The 20,704-nt window shown below is 56.8% G+C and overlaps 1 protein-coding gene across 6 annotated transcripts in view; it reads right to left on the bottom strand.

The window, feature by feature from the left end:
- SHC2 (SHC adaptor protein 2) overlaps positions 1-20,704 on the bottom strand; it is a 31,386-nt gene that overhangs the window by 9,366 nt on the left and 1,316 nt on the right. For 4 of the 6 annotated variants that reach the window (XR_012331186.1, XM_073803620.1, XM_073803618.1 and 1 more), the window contains exons 2-9: positions 6,622-6,692; positions 4,816-4,876; positions 4,582-4,701; positions 3,995-4,084; positions 3,815-3,866; positions 3,601-3,727; positions 2,246-2,402; positions 1,541-1,598 (exon numbers count right to left, since the gene is read on the bottom strand). Coding sequence is in view for 5 of the 6 variants with exons in the window: in XM_073803620.1 (XP_073659721.1) it covers positions 1,541-1,598; positions 2,246-2,402; positions 3,601-3,727; positions 3,815-3,866; positions 3,995-4,084; positions 4,582-4,701; positions 4,816-4,876; positions 6,622-6,692 (736 nt within the window). In the remaining variant the exon portion in view is untranslated. The remainder of the gene's footprint in view (positions 1-1,540; positions 1,599-2,245; positions 2,403-3,600; positions 3,728-3,814; positions 3,867-3,994; positions 4,085-4,581; positions 4,702-4,815; positions 4,877-6,621; positions 6,693-20,704) is intronic. The other 2 variants (XM_033855030.2, XM_033855031.2) reach the window with 1 other exon arrangement.

Genomic DNA, 20,704 nt, shown 5'->3' with positions numbered 1-20,704 from the left:
GGAAGAAACCTGGGCTGCAGGAGTCCAAAGAGAGAAAATTTCTGGGCATTGGAGCTGGGGCATTGACATATTGGTAGGAGTTCTTGGCCAGAGACTTGGGAAAGGCATGATAAGAAGTGATAACATCATGTGCAAAGGCTCAGGGGTAGGAAATGCTAGTGAGCCCTGGGAGTCAGGCCTGAGCAGCCCATGTCCCAGAGAAATAGCTGACCAGGGCCAGATGACGGCTGGACACCTGCTGGGCACCCAATGCCACGCGTGTTCTTTAACCACAAGCTCCGGGAGCCAGTAGGGTTCTGATGCTCGGCAGTGAAATGCCCAGATTGTTTGCGAAGATCTAAAAAAAAAAGCCCAACACATGTCAGCACGGCTGTGAGGGAAGAGGCAGCCGCAGCAGGGCTGGTGGGAAAACACACTTCCCGGCCACATGGGGAGCCACTCGGCAGCTTCCCTCCCGTGGCTGACGTGTGCACTCCATCCACAGCTCGGCATCCGTGGGAGGGACACACGGGGGGGCCCAAGGGGTCTGCCACCCATCAAGAGGGGGCCACGTCAATAAGCAACTCCAAGGACAGGGGACTAGCACGCAGCCGTTCAGAAGAGCACACGGACACAGCCAGAGCCCCAGAGAGACCGAAGGTGTCCGCAGCCTGCCTCGGGGTCCTGACTTCTTTGGGGGCCTGTTGGTAATAAAGGCTGAAAGGAGACACAAAAGTGCCAGGGGGGTGAGGTCACGACCTCGGAGCTGGGGCAAAGGGGATTTTAGCCTTCTCTGTCACTGTAAATGTCGTATAACGTTAACATTTAAATGGCTGAAAACTCTACCATTTTGTTAAAAGCTCATGATACCTGGTGGGAATGTAAATTGAAAGGGCAGCTGTGTGACCTGTATCACATGGAACAGCGGCCACTGTCCCAGGTACGGATTCTACGGAGGCCCTTGAACAGAGCTGAGTGGTGGACGCTGTTGTGGCGAATACCTGCGAAAAGTGCCCAAATGTCTGAGCGAGGACGGCCCTTCACGTGGCAGGGAGTATGCCGAGGTGAAAAAGAAGGGGGGCGACTGCCGTGCCCCGACGTGGGGAGGATTCCAAGCTGGGTTGTTACGAGGGGAAAGCAAGGTGGAGGAGTAGATAGCACGCCACCGTCTAAAAACCGGGGAAAGCCACGTACGTCTCAGTTGGCTTGAATGTGCGTGCAAAATTCTGGAAGAAACATGGAAACTACTAACAGCGGTTACCTGATTAGGGAGGTGGATAAAACAAATGGGGCAGGGAGACTGACTTTTCACCGGATGCCTTTTTATACTCTGGTGCTTTGAACCACGAGATGCAGTACCTATGCCCAAAATACAAGGAAACTGGTCTGCACAGAAAAAAAAAAAAAGCAGACGCTGTCAAATCTCTAAGAGCGTGGGGAGGGAATACAATCTCGCCGGTGAAAGTGGAGTGACCCAAAGAGTGGAAGCAGTGTGAGGGGCGGCGGGGACCCAGGGGGAGGGCTGGGCCCCCCCCACAGCCCAGAGAGCAGCCGACCGTACCTGAGGGGCCCACGTCCCACTGCGGGCCTCGGGCGTCTCTTCGAGCAGGAGATGCTCCCTGAAAAAGAGAGCAAGGGGTCCTCCGGCAGTGTGCAAGCCCAGATCCCAATCTCCCATGGCAACCCTCCTGATTGGCCTATAGCACCCCCTCTTCCCAGCACAGCACTCCGGTCTCCCACACCAACCCTCCTATAAGCCAGATTTGAAGCTCGGCTCTGAACCCATCCCCCGCTCCCTGGCCTCCGTCTGCCTGTGCGCCCACCACACACCTCTGCTGCAGCCTCATGGGCCGTCCCCACTTGGAACGCCTGCCCCGGCACATGCTGTCTCTTGCACCTTGATGCCCTTCCCTGCACTGCTCTCCTGGGCGACGCCTATTGACCCGTCAGGGCCCAGCCCAAACCCTGCCCTCAGGGACATCCTCCTGACCAGAGCTGGTCAGTCTCCCTGGGGTACGTTCTCGTTATCCTCCTTGGAAGCCCTGATTCAATCACTGCTGTACCCATTTCCTCCATGTCTGCGATGGGAATCCCGTCTGAAGTGTCAAGAATAGGGCCGAGCAGATCTGGGCAGCTTGGGGAGGGAGGAAGGAGGTGGGGGCGGCACAAGAGACCCTCCTCTAGGATCCCGGAGGACAGGAGCAGAAGGAGGGGCTGGGGGTCAGGCCCCCCGGGACACCCTCCCCACGAGGTCCCAGAGGCTGACCTGGCCAAGGGCCCCGAGGGCGCAGGGCTGCTGCGCGGGGGTGAGCCTGGAGTCCACCAGCCCGCCCAGGGGCGGTTCCTTCCCGGGAGTGCGGTTGTAGTAGCTGTGTTCTGTCTCGTCCTCGTCCCCCCAGGCCGAGTCCTCCGGCCCGGTCAGCCTGCGGACACAGAGCCAGCGGGAGCACAGGCCCCAGCACGGGACGGGGAAGGGGCTGGCTCCCAACAGGGTGCCGAGGACCCCAGGCCCAGGGACCCTGACCGCCCCCCATCAGCTGAGCGGTGGCACCAGGAACCGCTGCTGATGGAGGGTCTGGGTGCCCCTTTCTGTCCATCAAAGGGGACTCTGCACGAGCCTCAGCGCTTTGGCTGGGCCAAGCAGGGCCTCAGAAAAGCTGGTCTCCACCCCCTTTGCCCACGCCAGGCTTGCACCAGAGCCCGGAAGCCACGGCTTAGGGTGGCGACACCCCTCAGCGTTGAAAACGCCCTCGCCCTCTGGCCCCGGATGGCGCCTTTGAAGTTTATGCCATGGAGACTCATCCAGGCAAGCGTGGTTCCTAAGAGCAAAAGACGGGAAGCCGCTGACTGCCGCTCAGTCAGGGAGGGACAGCAGGTCGCAGTGGGGGCCCCAGAGGAGGGCCCTGCAGCCCGGGGAGGAGAGGGGCTGGGGCCGCCCCAGCGTGCGTGTGCGAGGGGCGTGCAAGCCCGTGCAAGGGCCACAGGGGCGTGCCCAGCTGCACACGCCGGCCCCTCATCGGTGCATATCGGACTTCTAACAAATTCATTTTTTCACTACTTATTCTAGCCAATTCCTGTCTGTCCAGATATTTAAATAGCCGACCGCAGGCCACTGCCTGTCTCTGCCGGCCCAGGAGCCGAGGACGGTTTCTACACTTTTACGCCGCAGAACTGCTAAATGGCTAAGAAAACATCCGAAGAACACCATCTGATGACATGTGAAAGTCAGACGGAATTCAGAGTTTGGGGTGTCCATAAATACAGTTCTGCGGGCACACAGCCCACCGTCGACTGCTCACACATCCTCCTTGGCTGCCCTCCGCCACAGTGGCTGAGACAGCAGGACGTGCAGTCCTGCCCTTTGCAGAAGCGCCAGCCACCCCCGTGCAGACTAATGACGACAGTATGACGGCCACCTCCCGCCAACCAGTTCCCTGAGCCCTCACCTCAGCCGGGAGTGGGGATGTTGTTATCCCAGCTTTACAGATGCGGAAATGGGGTCCTGGTGGTCGAGCCGTGGGCCACGAGGGGCGCAGAGCAGGGAGGGGACAAGGACCCAAGCCCGGGGAGGAGGGGCAGGGCCGGCAGAGGTGCAGGGGGACGGGGCGGGCAGGCCGGTACCTTCCCGGGGGGACGACAACCCTGGGGGGGCTGTGCAGGTACTGTTTGAAGCGCAGCTCGAAGGCTTGGCCCACGGTGCTGATGACGCTCTGGGCGAGGCCCTCGCAGCACTCCAGGATGTGGCAGGCTGGGGGTCGTGGCGCAGCGTCAGCGGGGCCTCGGCTGGCTGACGCGCTCCAGCCCAAGGGCCCCTCCCGCCCCCACCGGGCCTCACCTCTCTGGTTGATGGGGTCCTTGGCCACGTAGGCCACATAATCCACCATGTCCTGGGGAGAGAGGGCAGCGGGCGGAGGAGTCCCAGCAACGCGGGGGGTGGGACCGATGGGCACAGGCAGGGGGTCTCGGGGCTGGGGGGACAGAGGGGCCGGGAGTCCACCCCCAGTCCCGGCCTTACCGTGTCACCCCCCGACGCAAAGGAGATGGACTGCATGTGGTGGCTGGCGATGATCTGGCCGAAGAGAGACCACCAGTCACGGGGCTGCCGCTTCAGGGTCGGGGGAGGAGACAGGGGCTCGGGCCGGTCACGAGACCAAGGCCACGGGGGGGCCGGAAGGACAGGGGTGAGGGGATGAGCCATCCCCTCGACAGTACGCCAGGATGACCGAGAGCCCCACTGGACGGGCAGCCCCGCAGCCAGGGCAGGACGCAGAGACCCACGGCCACGCGGCCGCACGGGAGGACAAACCCGCCCCGCGCTGGTGGGCATTCTCACACGTGTGCACGTGGGCGCCAGGCTCAGACACGTCACCACAACCCCAACACAGACACACAGACACACGTGCTAAAATCCACACGCGTCCCGGTGCGCAGTTCACACCAACACCTGCACTTCACCCAGGCCCGCCCCCCCCCCCCCCCCCCCCCCCCCCCCCCCCCCCCCCCCCGCGCCCAGCATGCCTCCAGGCTTCACCTAGGTGACTCCACAGACCCCGCCCTGGGCGGGGCTGGCGGAGGCTGGGGGGAGGGGCGGGCGGCGCTCACCTGGTGCGTGGCGGGAACGGAGAGGTTGAGGCCGTCGATGGAGATGCTGACGGCGATGCTCATGCCCGCGAAGCGTAGGTTGCTCTTGCCCAGGATGGAGGCCAGTGCCTTGTTGGGGGCCTGCGGGGGGCACAGGGCACCGGGAAGGTGGGCCCGCGGTGGGGCTCCAGCTGGGGCAGGCCCCGGGATGGCCATGACTCGCTCCCACCCGGAGGCCACGGGCCCCTCACCCACCTTCTTCTTCCAGGAGCCCCGGATGCCAGGCACGGCCTCATGGAGCCGGTTGATGGCTTCCCTGTGTGGGCGGAGGAGGGAGGGGGCTTAGAGAGCTTGGAGTGGAGGGAGCAGAGGCTCAGAGAAGGGGGGGGGAGGTCAGAGGGCGATGGGCTGAGGAAGGGGTGCAGTGGATCCTGAGTGGGGAGGGGCTCAGAGGAGGGAGGAACGCTGGGGTACCTGGAAGCCTGGACCAGGGGCTCCGGGCTCCCAGCCGCCCACCCCGTGCACCCCGCAGGTGCCCCTGCCCTCGGCTCTCCCCCTCCAGCTCTTTCTTTCTCAGTGACCAGCGGACCTCTGAGCCACAGCCCACTTGACAGATTTGGGGGTCAGATTTGGGGGTGCTGACACAGCCCTTCAGCCTAAACCCCAAGTTCTGTGTGGCCACAGGCTGGCCAAGATTCCCATCTGTGGCATAAGAGGATGACCTCTGCTCTGGGCCCCCAGACACACTGGCAGAACCAACCCTCCCCAACAGAATGGGAGAGACTCCACGAAACAGCTCATCCCTCCGGAGGGGCTGGAACTTTTACAAGGTCCTGAGGGTCAGATGGACACTCAGAAGGCTCTCAATAATGTCAGTGCCGTGAGGGGAACCAAGCCCTCACCCCGCAGGTGGGAAGGCAAAATGAAGCAGTAGCTCCTCAAAGTGTGAAGCGATCCACCCCCAGGTGCGCACCCTGGAGAACTGAAAACACACGTCCACACGAAGCCTGCCCGTGGGCGGCCACCGCAGCTCAACTCACAACAGCCCGAAAGGCAGAAAGCACCCGAACGGCCGTCAGCGGAAGATGGATAAACACAATGTGGTCCCTCCACACACGGGACCATCACTCAACCCTGCAAAGGGGGGAGTCCCTGACACTCGCTACAGCGTGGACGGACCCTGAGAACACGATGCTCAGTGAGAGAAGCCAGACACAGAAGGACACACAGGGTGTGATTCCATGGATGGGAAACGTCCAGAACAGGCCAGTCCGCAGACACAGAGAGTGGCTGCGTGGTTGTCAGGGGATGGGGAGGGGGTGGGGTGACTGCTAATGGGGATGGGGCTTCCTTTCAGGGTGATGGAATGTTCTGGAATTAGATCGTGGTGATGGTTGCCTAACTTGGAAAACAGCAAAATACATCGAATTGTACACTCTGATTGGGTGAATTATATCTCAATAGAGTTTGGGTGTACACTTTGATTGGGTGCATTATATCTCAGTAGAGTTTTTTAATGTCTCTGGTGAATGCACTCAGTCAGTTTCCAACATGCAAAACAATGGGGGCCCCTCCTGCCTCAGCCCTGGCTGTACCCTTGACTCTACGTGACTCAGGTCCAGGCAGCTCGGAACATCACGACACCACCACGCCTTCTCTGCACCAAAAAAAAGCCAGGACGGTGGACATGCCCTGGTCGCCTTGGACGGGCTCCCAGCCCCTTGCAGCCCTGCCCTGAGTCTCAACCAGGAGCCAGCAGCATCGCCCCCCCCCCCCCGGTGCCAGGACATGCTGGGGCGTCCTCAGCACCCCTCGTGGGACCCACACACTCTCTGAGGGATGCGCTGTCGTCTCCAGGAGATCATCTGGGGTCCGGAGAGCGTGGGTGACCGGCAGGCGGGGACAGAGCTGGGACTGTGCCCCACCCCAGATCGCTCTGACCCTGCAGAGCGCTGCTCCCCAAGCCGGGAAGGGGGAGGGAATTGTCGCCGAGTCCACCACCCTCACCTCCCAGCACAGAGCTACACACCAGACCCCCCCACCCCCGCAGCCGGGCCTCACCTGGTGAGCTGGGTGCGAGTGCTGAAGTCCAGGGAGCGCATGGAACGGAGGACTTCGATGCAGCCCATGTACTGAGGGGAGAGAGCACAGGGTGAGCGCCAGCCCAGCAGAGCCCAGCTGGGGCCTGACCGTGGAACCCAGGCCTTCCCTCCAGCGAGCCCTCTGCCCTCCCCTCCCGCCACCCTGGGCTCCAGCCCCCGCCTCTGTCCTTATGAGGCCCAGCCTGGTTGCCACAGGGCCTTTGCACCAGCCGGCCCCAGCCGTCCCTTCCCCCATCTATTTGCGGACTGCTTCCTTCCCCAGCTCCAGGCTCCCGGTCACCTCCTCAGAGCTGCCCTCCCTGACTGTAAGGGAGCTGTTCCCTGGAAGCGGTGGATTCCTCCAGGCTCAGTCCTGGCTGTTCGTTTAACCATCTGCTGTTCATTCTCTTTCTGCTCCACTAGAAGGTCACCTCAGGAGGACTGGACGGTGGCGACCCTGTTCACTTCTGCGTCCCCAGGGTCCGGGACAGAGGACGTCTGGCCCGCGAAGCACAAAGCTTTGACTGTCTGACCTTTTCCAGGGAGAGTGTGCCCACCCCTGCCCAGATTACCATTTCCACGGAAGGTAATTCGGTAATTCAAAATCTCCGAGAGACGATGCTGAGGGACAGAGAAGGCAGGAACAGCCGGGGGAGGGGTGGGGCAGGGTGGCCAGACGACGGCCACCAGCAGCACCCCCCAACGTGCTGTCTGCACAGCTGGGAGGGAACCTGGCACAGCCATTTGCAGAGTCTGTCATGTGATCCCATTGATGGGAAACGTCCAGGACAAGAAAATCCACAGGGACAGAGAGGGGGTTCATGGTTGTCAGGGGCTGGGGAGGGGCGTAGGGGGTGACAGCTAACGGGGACGGGGTTTTTTTTGGGTTGATGGAATGTTCTGGAACTAGATAGATTTGGTGGTTGCACAACCTTGTGAATGTACTAAATACCACTGTACTGTGATTTCAAACGGTCAATGGGGGACTTCCCTGGTGGCGCAGTGGTTGGGAATCCATCTACCAATGCAGGGGACATGGGTTCGAGCCCTGGTCCGGGAAGATCCCACATGCCGCGGAGCAGCTAAGCCCGTGCACCACGACTACTGAGCCTGCGCTCTAGAGCCTGCGAGCCACAACTACTGAGCCCACGCGCCTAGAGCCCGTGCTCTGCAACAAGAGAAGCCGCCGCAATGAGAAGCCCGCGCACTGCAGTGGGGAGTGACCCCAGCTCGCCGCAACTGGGTAAGGCCTGCGTGCAGCAACAAAGACCAAATGCAGCCAAAAATAAATAAATTTTAAAAATAAAATTAAAAAAAAGAAAAACAAAAGGTTAATGGTAGGGACTTCCCTGGTGGTCCAGTGGTAAAGAATCTGCCTTCCAATGCAGGGGACGCGGGTTCGATCCCTGGTCGGGGAACTAAAATCCCACAGGCCACGGGGCAACTAAGCCCACGCACCACAACTACTGAGCCTGCGCACCTCAACGAGAGAGCCCGCGTGCTACAAACTACAGAGCCCATGCACCCTGGAGCCCGCGAGCCACAACTAGAGAGAGAAAAAACCCCCACAGGCCACAACTAGAGAGAAGCCCGGGAGCCGCAACAAAAGATCCCGTGTGCCGCAACTAAGACCTGACACAGTCCAAAAAAAAAAAAAAAGAAAGAAAGAAGGAAAGAAAATAAATAAATAATGGTGAATGGTTAACTTAGTTATGTGAATTTTACCTCAAAATAAAATATTTTAATAAATAAATTATTTATTATAATAATAAATAATTTATTAATAATAAATAAATAATTTAATTATTAAATAAATAAATTAATAAATAATAAATAAAGTATAAATTATTTATTATAATAAATAAATTATTTTACCTCAAAATAAAATATTTTTAAAAATATTTATTTATTTACTTACTTATTTGGCTGTGCCGGGTCTTAGTCGCAGCACACAGGATTTTTTAGTTGCGGCATGCGGGATCTTCATTGCGGCATGCAGGATCTTTAGTTGCGGAATGCGGGGTCTTTAGTTGCGGCATGCATGTGGAATCTAGTTCCCTGACCAGGGATCGAACTGGCCTCCCGCACTGGGAGCATGGAGTCGTAGCCACTGTGCCACGGGGAAGTCCCCTCGGCTTTTAAAAAATGATACACGCACACATGCTTTGACCCTGAAACTCCATTTTGAGGACTTTATCCCACAGACACACCAGTCTGCAGGCTCCCTATGTGTGCACAGGTGGCTATTGGGAGCCATACTCCACCTTCCCCCCAGGGCTCCGCCCCCACCCCACCCCCACCCCCGCAGGACTGGTGCTGGGGCAGGTGCGCGGGTATTTACTGCCACCACAGCCCGGTGCGGAGTATGCCTTCCTATGCTGGCCCGGGGGGTGCCCTGCCCCCGGCCGCCTGCCCCTCCCTTCCTGCGGGACTTGCAGCACTGGAGGAATAAACAAGAAATTGCAGACACCCCAAAACTTGACACATCTAGGGTTTTGAGGTCCAACCCAGGACGCCAGTTAGGTTGGAATTTCCCATAAGCGATTAATATCTTCTTAGTGTATGTCCCAAATAACGCACAAAACATACTTATACTGACAATTGTTCGTGTTCACGGGAACTTTACATTTAACTGGGCAGCCTGTATCTTTGCTGAACCGAAATAAATCGCGGTGCTGGGAATGGAAGAGTCTGCAGCTGTAAAAAGAGCAAGGTGCCGACTAGAAGCCACAGTGCCTTTTGTGTGGACAAGGGGGCCTAGGAGGACACACGTGTACACAGCATGTGCGGACACTGTGTGTTTGTGTGTGTGCGCATGCACATGTGTGGGTGACAAGCTCTAGCAGGACACAGCAGCTGCTTCTACAGATGCCGTTGGCTGACTGTAAAAGTGGCCACCAGTTCCTCCCCTCCCCCATCCAGGCCCTGGGTTGGCCGTAATGCAAGCAGCACACGGACAGTCACGGTCACCCGTCACCGGAGTTTGCTCCCCTGCTGCTCTTGGGACCCTGCGACCCTGCTGGGGTACCCTGCCTGATGACGAGACACGTGGCCCACCCCCATCTCCCCAGCTGACATGGAGCCAATCGCCATGTGAAGGAGACCATTCAGCCCCAGCCGACCCACAGCACCACAGGAAATAAAAAGTGTTTGTTGTTTCCATGCACTAGGTTGTGCGATGGTTCGTTACACAGCAGAAGCTCCCTAGACAGTGACCAGGAGAAGAGAGGGAGTAAGGCAGGTGAAGATCCAGGCCAAAGGGAACAGCAGGTACAGGCCAGAAGCGGGAACCAGCTTGGAGAGACCAGACTCACTCCAGTGTGGCTGGAGCAATGAGAGATGAGAGGATGTGGGACCCTGGAGCTGTGATGAGGGGCTGGGTTTCACTGTGACCAACTTGGGGGGCCGTGGGACAGCTTTAAGCAGGGAAGTGAACTGATGTGTCTCACCTTCATTGCATAGATGATAGACGATGTATGGATGGATGGATGATGGTTGGATGGAGGATGGAGGATGGATGATGAATGGAGGATGGGTGATTGCTGGATGATGAGTGGATGATGGATGATGAATGGATGGATTGAAGATGGATGATGGATGGAGGATGGGTGAATGATGGAGGATGGCTGATGAGTGGATGATGGATGATGGATGGATGATGGACGATGGATGGATGATGGATGGATGGAGGATGGACGGATGAACGATGGATGGAGGATGGGTGAATGATGGAGGATGGATGATGAATGGAGGATGAATGGAGGATGAATGGAGGATGGACGGATGAACGATGGATGGATGATGGATGATGGCTGATGAGTGGATGATGGATGGATGGATTGAAGATGGATGATGGATGATGGATGGATGATGGATGGATGGAGGATGGATGGATGGAGGATGGAGGATGGATGATGGATGGAGGATGGATGGATGGACGATGGATGAATGATGGATGGAGGATGGATGGATGATGGATGATGGATGGATGGAGGATGGATGGATGAACGATGGATGGAGGATGGGTGAATGATGGAGGATGGCTGATGAGTGGATGATGGATGATGGATGGATGGATTGAAGATGGATGGAGGATGGATGATGGACGATGGATGGATGGACGATGGATGAATGATGGATGATGAGTGGACGATGGATGAATGATGGATGGATGATGGATGATGGATGGATGATGGACGATGGATGGATGGACGATGGGTGAATGATGGGTGAATGATGGATGATGGATGGATGATGGATGATGGATGGATGGATGGATGGATAGATGGATGGATGGATGACAGATGATGCAAGGATGATGGATGATGGATGGGTGATGGATGGACAGGTAGATGGAGGGACGGATAGACAGGTCCGCAGGGACTATGTGCCAGGCGTGCGTTAGCCATGTAGAACCTCGAAGAGAATTAGCTGTGGCCCCGGCCCCCAAAGCAGACTCTCACACTGAGTGGACAGCTTTGCTGGGTGCTGGCGGCTCAACAGGTACCCTCCCTCTAACAGAGCATGCGTCTGCGTGGGGCATCCGTGCTGCAGGGCCCCAGGGTCTGAGGGGTCTAATTCACCCTAACCAGTGTACAGCTCATTCTGGTTGTGTGACTGAAATCCTCCCAGTACCCCCAGACCCCCAGCCCCCCCGGGTGAAGTGGGTGCATGACACAACTGCACGGGAGAGGAGATGCAACACGGGTCCCCTTCCCGGAGGGTGGAGAACACACTACGAAGGCAGGGAAGGTAAGCAGGTGGCTGGAGCGCCTGCCGGGCAGCGATGACACTGATAAGCCGCTTGTCGCATGCCGGGCCCTGTTCCAAGTGTGCTGCGCACATGACCTGTCAACCCGCTCCACCCAAAGCCCGCACTGCGCGGCAACGTGACCCCTCAGGAAACAGCCCCGAGGGCTCTGTAACCTGTTGGCAGTCACAGGTCGTAGGCGGCAGAAATAGGATCTGAACCCACAGCCTGGGCTCTGGAGCGTGCCCCGGCCCTGCAGGAGGCGGTGAAGACTGCAGCAAACTACACGCTCAGGGGCCAGAGGGGCCCAGTGCTGCCAGACCACCTGAAATCCAGGGCCTTTGCCTGCAACACCCCAATTTGTAAACAATGACAAGGAATTTTTATTTTTAGATAGAAGAAAAAAAAAAAGGCAGAGGTCAAATTGAGCCTTGGGCCTGCCAGGGAGTACGACCTCTGACCTAGGACCCCCAACGTCTCCGAAGGCCAGCCGTGGTGTGTGGGTGACAGCCCCAGGAGGCTCTGTCCACATGCCCAGCCTCACAGCCTGTGAGAGGGACCTTAGTGGAAGGGAACCTCTGCAGATACAACCAGGTTAAGGATGTCAAGGTCAGACGGTCCTGGATTTAGGATCGGCCCTAAATCCGATGCCACACGTCCTCACGGGAGAAAGGCAGAGGGGGGCTGAGGGACAGACACGCAGGGAGAAGCATGTGGAGCTGGAGGCAGGGCTGCGGCCCCAGACGCTTGGAGACAGACTCGCCTTCAGAGCCTCAGAAGGAACCAGCCTGCCGACACCTTGATTTTGGACGTCTGGCTTCCAGAACCGGGAGAGGATACATTTCTGTAGTTTTAACCGCCCAGTTTGTGGTCATTTGTTACAGCTGTCCCCGGGAGACCGACAGAGAAGCCCGGGAGGGGACCCCAAACGGCGGATTTGCAGCCCACCTTCCCCTTTGCCAATGCAGAAAGAGAGGCCACCCAGAGCCGGCCCTAGGATGTAAGGGGAAAACCGAGTTACAAGAGGGAAAACTGAGGCTCAGAGCAGGAAAGGGACCCAGCCGAGTTCACACAGCACACCAGGGCGGACACAGGACGAGCACCCAGCTCACCACACTCCCCGCAGGCCGCGCCACCCCTCACGGTGCAATAGGTCCTGTACCATTACTACTTAGCGTTTTCATTTTAAATAAACTCCATTTATAAACATAACTGAGTTTATTTCTGAAGGCAACTGTAGGAAACCCCCCCAAAGTCCATAAACTGGTGAATGGATAAACAAAATGTCATCCGTCCACACACTGGAACATTACTTGGCCATGAAAAGGAGAGAAGCCCCGCCACTCGCTACCACATGGATGGACCCCGAGGACACGACGCTCAGTGAGAGAAGCCAGACACAGAAGGACACACGGCGTGTGATTCCACTGATGGGAAATGTCCAGGACAGGCCAATCCACAGACACAGGGAGTGGGTTCCTGGTTGTCAGGGGACAGGGAGGGGGTGCAGAGTGACTTCATGGGGACGGGGCTTCCTCTGGGGTCATGAGAATGTTCTGGAACTAGATCATAATGAGTGTTTCACAAATCTGCAAGGGCACTAAGAACCACTAAATCGTACAGCTTAAATGAGTAAGTTTTATGACACTGAATTACATCTCAGTTTTTTAAAAGATGTGCATGGGGAAACAAAAACAAAAAGGAGAAAGCAAAAACAGAAAAAGAAAAGAAAATGTGCATGAGTGGGAATTCCCTGGCATTCCATGTTCAGGACTCTGAGCCCTCATGGCCGAGGGCCCGGGTTCAACCCCAGGTCGGGGAACTAAAATCCCACAAGCCGCATGGTGCGACCAAAAAAAAAAAAAAAAGAAAGAAAAAATGTACATGAAGAAAAGAGGAAACTGCATATTGCTACCATAAAACTTGGGTTTGATGCCTAGCAGTGTTTCCTAATAACCATTAAAATAAACACGTAATTATCAATGAAAAGTGTCCATCCAGGCAGAACTGTCCATTTTTGCTAAGACGAGTTAGTGAACGTTTGTTGGGCACCAGGCTGCTTGCAGAGTGTCAGAGTCCCCCCTCCACAGATGCAGGTGAGGAACAGACACACAAGGCTCTGGGCGGAGGGGCCCGGATGGTGGGGACTTGGTGGGGCCGGCGAGGGGGCCCCGGGCAGCAGCGGACTGCCTTTGCACACTTGGACACACCTATGTTACCCTTCCCTTTGAAAGGTCTGACCAAAAAAAAGTACATCCCCACAGATATGTGATTATAACGGAAACAAATGGGGCCCTTGACCAGGGAGAAACATCGCCTTAACTGAGTGCGTTAGTCTCCTGGGGGGCGGCCTCGAACAACAGAGACTCCGTGTCTCCCAGTCCTGGGGCTCGGACGCCCAGCATCCAGGTGAAGCAGGGCCGCGCCCCAGCTGGAGGCCCGAGGGAGGCCCTTCCTGCCTCTTCCAGCTACTGGCGGTGGCCAGCAGGCCTGGGCTTGCAGACACATCCCTCCGGCCCCTTCCTCTGTGGTCACGTGGCCTCTCCCTGTGTGTCTGTGTCCAGATTTCCCTCTTCTGAGAAGAACATCAGTCACACTAGATCTAGGGTCCATCCTGCTCTAGGAGGACCTCACCTTAACCTCATTGCATCAGCAAAGACCCTATTTCCAAATGAAGTCACATTCTGAGGCCCGGCGGACATGAACCTGGGGGGACGCCACTCTCCCCCGTACACCAAGCGATCAAAGTTTCCAGCAGCCGCGTCGGGATGCACGGGCACCCCTGCCTCCCGACCAGACACACAGAGGCTGGCAGAGCTGGCCTCCATGCTCCCTGCCAAAAACGCACAAGGTGAGCCCGCCGCGAGCATCGAGCCCAGCTGAGGGCCGACACAAACTCAGGGGCAGCCTGCAAAATCGTGGGGCGCACTCCTCCAAAATCTGGGGAGCCCTGCACTGACGCTGGTCCTGGGTCCCCAAGGACTTCAGAGCATCCTCCTGGGCGTTCGCGTTTGTGAAAAGCCCTCACCATTCACCACGACTCCAACCTAACACCATTTTACACAGAACTCGAAGCATCTAAGGGCATTTTTTGTTTGTTTTCTTTTCTACCGTGGCAAAATACACGTAACGTTCAATTTAACATTTTAACCGTCTGTAAGTGCACAGCTCGGTGGCACTAAGCACCTTCACGTTGTCGTGCAACCATCCCCACCATCCATCTCTAGAACTTTCCCATCTCCCCAAACTGAAGCTCTGTCCCCGTGAAACGCCGACTCCCCACCCCTCCCCCAGCCCCTGGCCCCCACCGTCTACTTCCTGTCTCTGTGGATGTGACTCCCGCAGAGACGCCCTGTGCCTGGAATCACACAGTATCTGTGCTGTGGCTGGCTTCTCTCACTGAGCGTCACGTCCTCAAGTTTCATCCATGGTGTAGCAGGTGTCAGAACCGCCTTCCTTTTTAAGGCTGAGTGATGTTCCACTGTGTGGCTGGATCACGTTTGATTCATTCATCCATCAACGGACAGCTGGGTGTTTCTGCCTTTTGGCTGTTGTCAATAGTGTTGCTATGAACATGGGTGTGCAAATATCTGAGTCCCTGCTCAATTCCCATAAGAGAAAAATACTTATCTCCTCCCTAGATGCACACACACACACACACACACACACTCACTCAACCTCACCCACATAGCCAGTCATATACTTATCATCTTCCGGCTCTTTCGGGTGTATACCAAGGAGTAGAATTTCTGGATCACATAGTAATTCCACGCTTAACTTTCCGGTATGGTTTTAATATGCATCGAATGTCATGAAACTTGAAACTATCTTGTATGTTGACAGAAGGCTTCATTGTGTGTCGTTCAGGCTTTACCAAGAGTTGTCCGCTGTTTTGAGCATCACACGGCCTGCAGCAACTCTAATGGTGGTACTGGAGCTGCCAGAGTAACCCTGGAGCTGTTTGTAGCTGTCGTGTGAACGGTGGCTCCTGTCTCTGTCGCTGTGCGCCTAGAGAAGCTTACGCGTTTACACACTGAAACATATTCTATGTTACTGTGAATTGCTGCCTCTGTGTTTCTCCCTTTTATTGCTGTTTTGTTACCTCGTATTGATTTTGGGGGGGATAAATGTGCAGGTAGGTGTTATATACGTGATGTTCATTTCAGGGTGGAGGTTACCAAACACTAGTTATAAGTGAGCAGTGGTTAATTCGACAGTATTGCAAGCAGCTGGCTTAGGCTGGTGGTTCTCAAACACGAGTGGGTGTTGGAATCAGCCCGCAGGCTGGTAAAACATCGTTCACCAGGCCCACCCCAGAGTTTCTGACGCAGCAGGTCTGGGGTGGAGCCCAAGAATGTGCATTTATAACAAGTTCCTCGAGGTCTGGGCACCACATTCTGCTCACCATTGGTTCAAGCGAATTTGGTGGCCCACCTCCCCTGCCACGAATGGAGCTTGACACCTCCAGCCAGCGAGGTGTGGCGAGAAGAACGAAAGGGATGGCCTTTTCTTCCAGTGGACATGGTTGGATCTGCGTGCGATACCTGGTGCTGTGGCCGCTCTTTTGTGACCATGAGGACGGCTAAGCCAGCATGCTGAAGACGGCAGTGGAAAAGATGGAAAGACCTGGGGCTTCAGGGATATGCTCAAGTCGCTGTGCGTAATCCACCCTGGAGCCATCCTACCCCTTGCCTTCAAGGAATCAGCTGCATTTGCAGCTAAAAACACCTGAGCACAGCTAACCTCCCAAGGTTCCCCACACACCACCACCTACGAGACCAGCCTTCAGGAAAGACTGGGCGGTGGAGACAGCCAGGCCTGGGCCCCTGGGGCAGCTCTCAGTCTCTCTGTGCCCCATTCAAAGCCTTCCTCGTGAGAAACTCGAGAGAGCGCACGGTGAGGGCACCTCGAAAAGCAGAAAGGGCTTGTTAGTAGAATTTTCGTAAAAGTGTAATAGGGAAGAAACCTTGTATTCTATTACAAACTAATCGCTATGGGGATGTTGTCTAAAAGCTTAAATTAAACACAACGGCCCATCTCCGGGAATCCTGCCTCCTGCAGGAGGAAGAAATTAACACCTGCCCTCCGGAGGCTGACGGGAACCAGGAAGTGCTTGGCTTTAGTCCCGCCCCTTTCAGTATGAAAGAATCCTGCACGCTCTCTCAGGGAAGATGGCTCTTTGGGACGCACGTCCACTGTCTTCTCCAGATCAAGTCGCTATTCCTTGCCCCAACGACTCGGCTCTCGATTTACTGGCCTGTCCTGCATAGACCAGTACAAGCTTGGACTCGGTAACAAAAGGAGAAGTGCCCGGCGTGGAAACAGCCCCGATGGAAGGAAACGGGATGGATCCACAGACGGGGCAAGTATCCATCTAGACCAGAGCCGTCCAACAGGGGGGAGGAGTGCCAGGTGACCACTTGAACTTAGCTTAAAATGAAGCAAACTGAAAGTTGAGTTCTTCAGCTGCCCCAGCCCCATTCGAGTGCTCGTGGCCACACGTGGCTACCAATGGGACGGCACGGACCTGGAACATTCCACGTCCGCCTCTGGGCGGCACTGGTCTAGGCTAGTCCCACGGGCAGTTTAGGGAACGTCACAGGACACTGTCTGGGGCTTTCCGGAAAGGGCATCCTTATTCACAGAAGGACCTGGCAGGAGAGGGCTCTTTTCTGGAGGCTGAGGGGACAGAGGAACTGATCTGAGAAAGGAAAAGCACGGCAAGGGTGCTGCATACGTTTCTGGGGATGGCTGTGCCAAAGCCCCACAAGGTGGACGGCTCAAAACAGCAGACGTTTCTTGTCTCCCAGTCCTGGAGGCCAGACACCCCTCACCCAGGTGTCGCAGGGCCGGGTCCTCCCGGAGGCTACAGGGGAGGCTCCCTCCCGCCCGCCCCTTCCGGCCTCCGCTGTAGCTGCCCTCCTGCCTCCCTGGCCTCGAGCTGTGTGGCCAGCGTCTGCACGCGTGTCCTCACATGGCTCTCTCTCAAGGCCGCCAGTCACTCGGTCCAGGGCCACCCTAATGCAGGAGGACCTCTTCTTACCCAATGACATCTGCAAAGACCCTATTTCCAAATCAGGTTGGGGACACTATTCACCCCCAACACAGATGAAAAGAACGTGAATCCATGACAGGGTCCCCAAGCTGTGAAATTAACCAACCCCAGAGCCGCCACCCGCCCGGGGCTGCTTCTCCCGTGAGATGATCGATGTCGTCGTGGGTCTAAACTGCTCTGGGTCAGGACTGCCGCGATGCCGCTGAAGGCACCACAGCTGCTACCACCCTCGCCGGGCTCCTTGACGCGGCTGCGCCTCCGTTTCCTCCCCTAGAAACTGGGTAGGAAATCTCAGGGTTGGAGGCTCCACACTAGCGTCTAGAAGCCCAGGTGCCCTGATTGCATCACTGCTCGCTGAGTCTCCCTTTTCTTGTCTCAAAACAGGGACCATTCCAGGGTTTTGTGAGGGTTCTGTGACATCAGGTAGGTGAGTCAGCTGCTGTATTAGTTTCCTCTTGCTGCTGTAACGAATTACCACAAATTTAACATAAATGTATTCCCTTACAGTTCTAGAGGTCAGAAGTCCGACTGGGGCCTCACGGGGCTAAATCCAGGCGTGGGCAGGGCTGGTCCTTCCGGAGGCTCCAGGGCAGCATCGGTTCCCGCCTTCTCCAGCTTCTAGAGGGACCGCACCCCTGGCTCGCGGCCCCTCCTGCATCCTCACAGCCAGCAGCGCGGCATCTCCCATCTCCCTCTGCCTCTGACCCTCCCGCCTCCCTCTTATAAGGACCCTGGGATGACGCTGGGCCCCCCAGGGAATCGAGGGTCCTCCCCATCTCGGGGTTCTTAACTTAATCCCTCCTGCAAAGTCCTCTCTGCCTTGTGAGGTGACACATCCTCGGGGCCCGGGACCAGGATGGGGACGTCTTTGGGGCCGTTAGTCTGCCAACCACCCTGGTAGTTGCCAGGTGGCAACGAGTTCAGGCTCTGAGAGGAGCCTCAGCTCTGGGTCTGGTCCTGGATTCTCACCATGTAACTGCCCTGCCTCCCTGTCCCTCCGTTTCCCCACCTTACATAAGTGGGGACACACATCCCCTCTTGAGGACCCAGGGTTGGACCTGCCTGTCCCTGCGTAAGCTGGGATACGGCTGCTCCTGCCTTCACTTCACACTCCTCTGTGAAGCGGGAGGGGACTCCGTGGCTCCCAGGACACCTGGTGGATGCAGGTGCAGGGAGACAAGCGGCTCCCAGGGGAGGAGCAGGCCACGGAGGCTGGTTCAGGCCCCGCGGGGCCGCGCCTCTCCAGGGAGCCTGAGTCAGGGCACCACACCCATCAGCCAGCGACTCCCGCTGGCTTGTCTCCAACGTGGATGCTGTGGTCCCTCTCTCCCCAGCCCCACGCTGCCCTGGCCCATTGCATCCGCTAACCCGACTGCTCCCCAGCCACCTCCGAGGTCTCTCTGCTGCCCTTCCAGCCCCACCTCCAGCCCATTTCCACAGGAAAGATCCTTTCAGCTCCAACGCTGCCCTGCGACCCTGCCTAGAGCCATCCAAAGCCCAGCTTCTCCCCACAGCCCCCAAATCTTATTCCTGCTCTTGTCTCCCTCCATCAGCCCCACCACGTGGGTCTCCGGCGACTCCCCGAATGTGCCCGCTGAGCCCCTGCCTCGGACTCTCTCTCCCCAATCGTTTCACGTCTGGGGCCGCAGTGGCTTCAGGTCTCAGCTTAAATGGCATCTCCTGAGAGGCGCCTCGCCCACCAGCCCGGCTAAAAGCAGCCACCAGTCTCTTGCTCTGACATCACTCGATTGTAATTTCTGCACAGCATCTACCAGTGTCTGCCATTTCCCTGTTTGTCTCTTATTTATTTACTGTCAGCCTCTCCCTCTAGAAATCTGAGCCCCGTAAGAGCAGGGATCAGATCTTTCCCATTTCCTACGATACCATCAGCACCTGGCAGGGCGAGGCATGCATTAAATATTTGCTGCATCGATGAAAACGTCAAGATCGGGCTTCCCAGGTGGCATAGTGGTTGAGAGTCCGCCTGCTGATGCAGGGGACACGGGTTCGTGCCCCAGTCCGGGAAGATCCCACATGCCGCGGAGCGGCTGGGCCCATGAGCCATGGCCGCTGAGCCTGCGCGTCCGGAGGCTGTGCTCCGCAACGGGAGAGGCCACAACAGTGAGAGGCCCGCGTACCGCAAAAAAAAAAAAAAAAAAAAAAAAAAAAAACCATCAAGATCATTGGAATAATCCAACAGCCTGCACTTCAACAACACGAGTATCTGAATTCTGAACACTCCTAATCCCCGTGGCCGTGGCCGGTGGGCAGACACAGCTCGCCCCTGAGGGGATGTGGTTTGAAGCGCAAGGCATCACCCACAAAACATCTCACTACAAAATCAGTCTTGAGGGGCTTCCCTGGTGGCGCAGTCGTTGAGAGTCTGCCTGCCGATGCAGGGGACACAGGTTCGTGCCCCGGTCCGGGAAGATACCACATGCCGCGGAGCGGCTAGGCCCGTGAGCCATGGCCACTGAGCCTGCGCGTCCAGAGCCTGTGCTCTGCGACGGGAGAGGCCACAACAGTGAGAGGCCCGCGTATCGCAAAAAAAAAAAAAAAAAATCAGTCTTGAATCCAGTGAAGCTGAGATTCAGCAAAAGAAGGGGCCACAGCCAAGTTAGAAGACGCCAGGAGAAAACAGGAAGACCCAGCGTTTGGGGCAGCCTGAGGCCCGGCACGTTTAACAGGCTTCCGGGACGCAGTGGACCCTGCCTGGACCACACATGGACAAGAGTCAAGGCCACTGGGGGCCGCCACAACAAAGCACCACAAACTGGGGGCTTAACACAACAGAAATCTAACCCTGACCCTACTGTTCTGGAAGCTGGAAGTTGGGAATCAAGGTGTGGCAGGGCCCTGCTCCCTGGCGGTGAGGGGCTCAGGGGAGGGCCCTTCCCGCCTCTTCCAGCGTCTGGTGGTGGTGAGCGGCCACCCTCAGCGTCCCTTGGCTTGTGGATGCATCGCTCCATTTCTCCCCTATTGTCACGTGGGCCCTCCCGGTGCGTTTGTGTCCAAATCTCCCTCTTCTTATCCAATACGCCGCCCTAATCCAGTGTGATCTCATCTTAACTTGATTATGTCGACAAAGACTCGATTTGCAAATGAAAACCATATTCACGGGTTCCTAAGGTCATGAATCTGGGGGGATACTATTCAACGCAGTACGGGGGTGGGGGGCGAGGCGGGGAGAGGTTGTAAGAGAACCAAAGACAAAACAACCAACTGCAAAGACACAGACCTCCAGGATCCCGGCCCCAA

The sequence above is a fragment of the Tursiops truncatus genome, chromosome 3 (genome assembly GCF_011762595.2).
Source record: "Tursiops truncatus isolate mTurTru1 chromosome 3, mTurTru1.mat.Y, whole genome shotgun sequence".
In the NCBI taxonomy this organism is placed as follows: domain Eukaryota; kingdom Metazoa; phylum Chordata; class Mammalia; order Artiodactyla; family Delphinidae; genus Tursiops; species Tursiops truncatus.
This window is presented reverse-complemented; position numbering and strand designations above follow the sequence as displayed.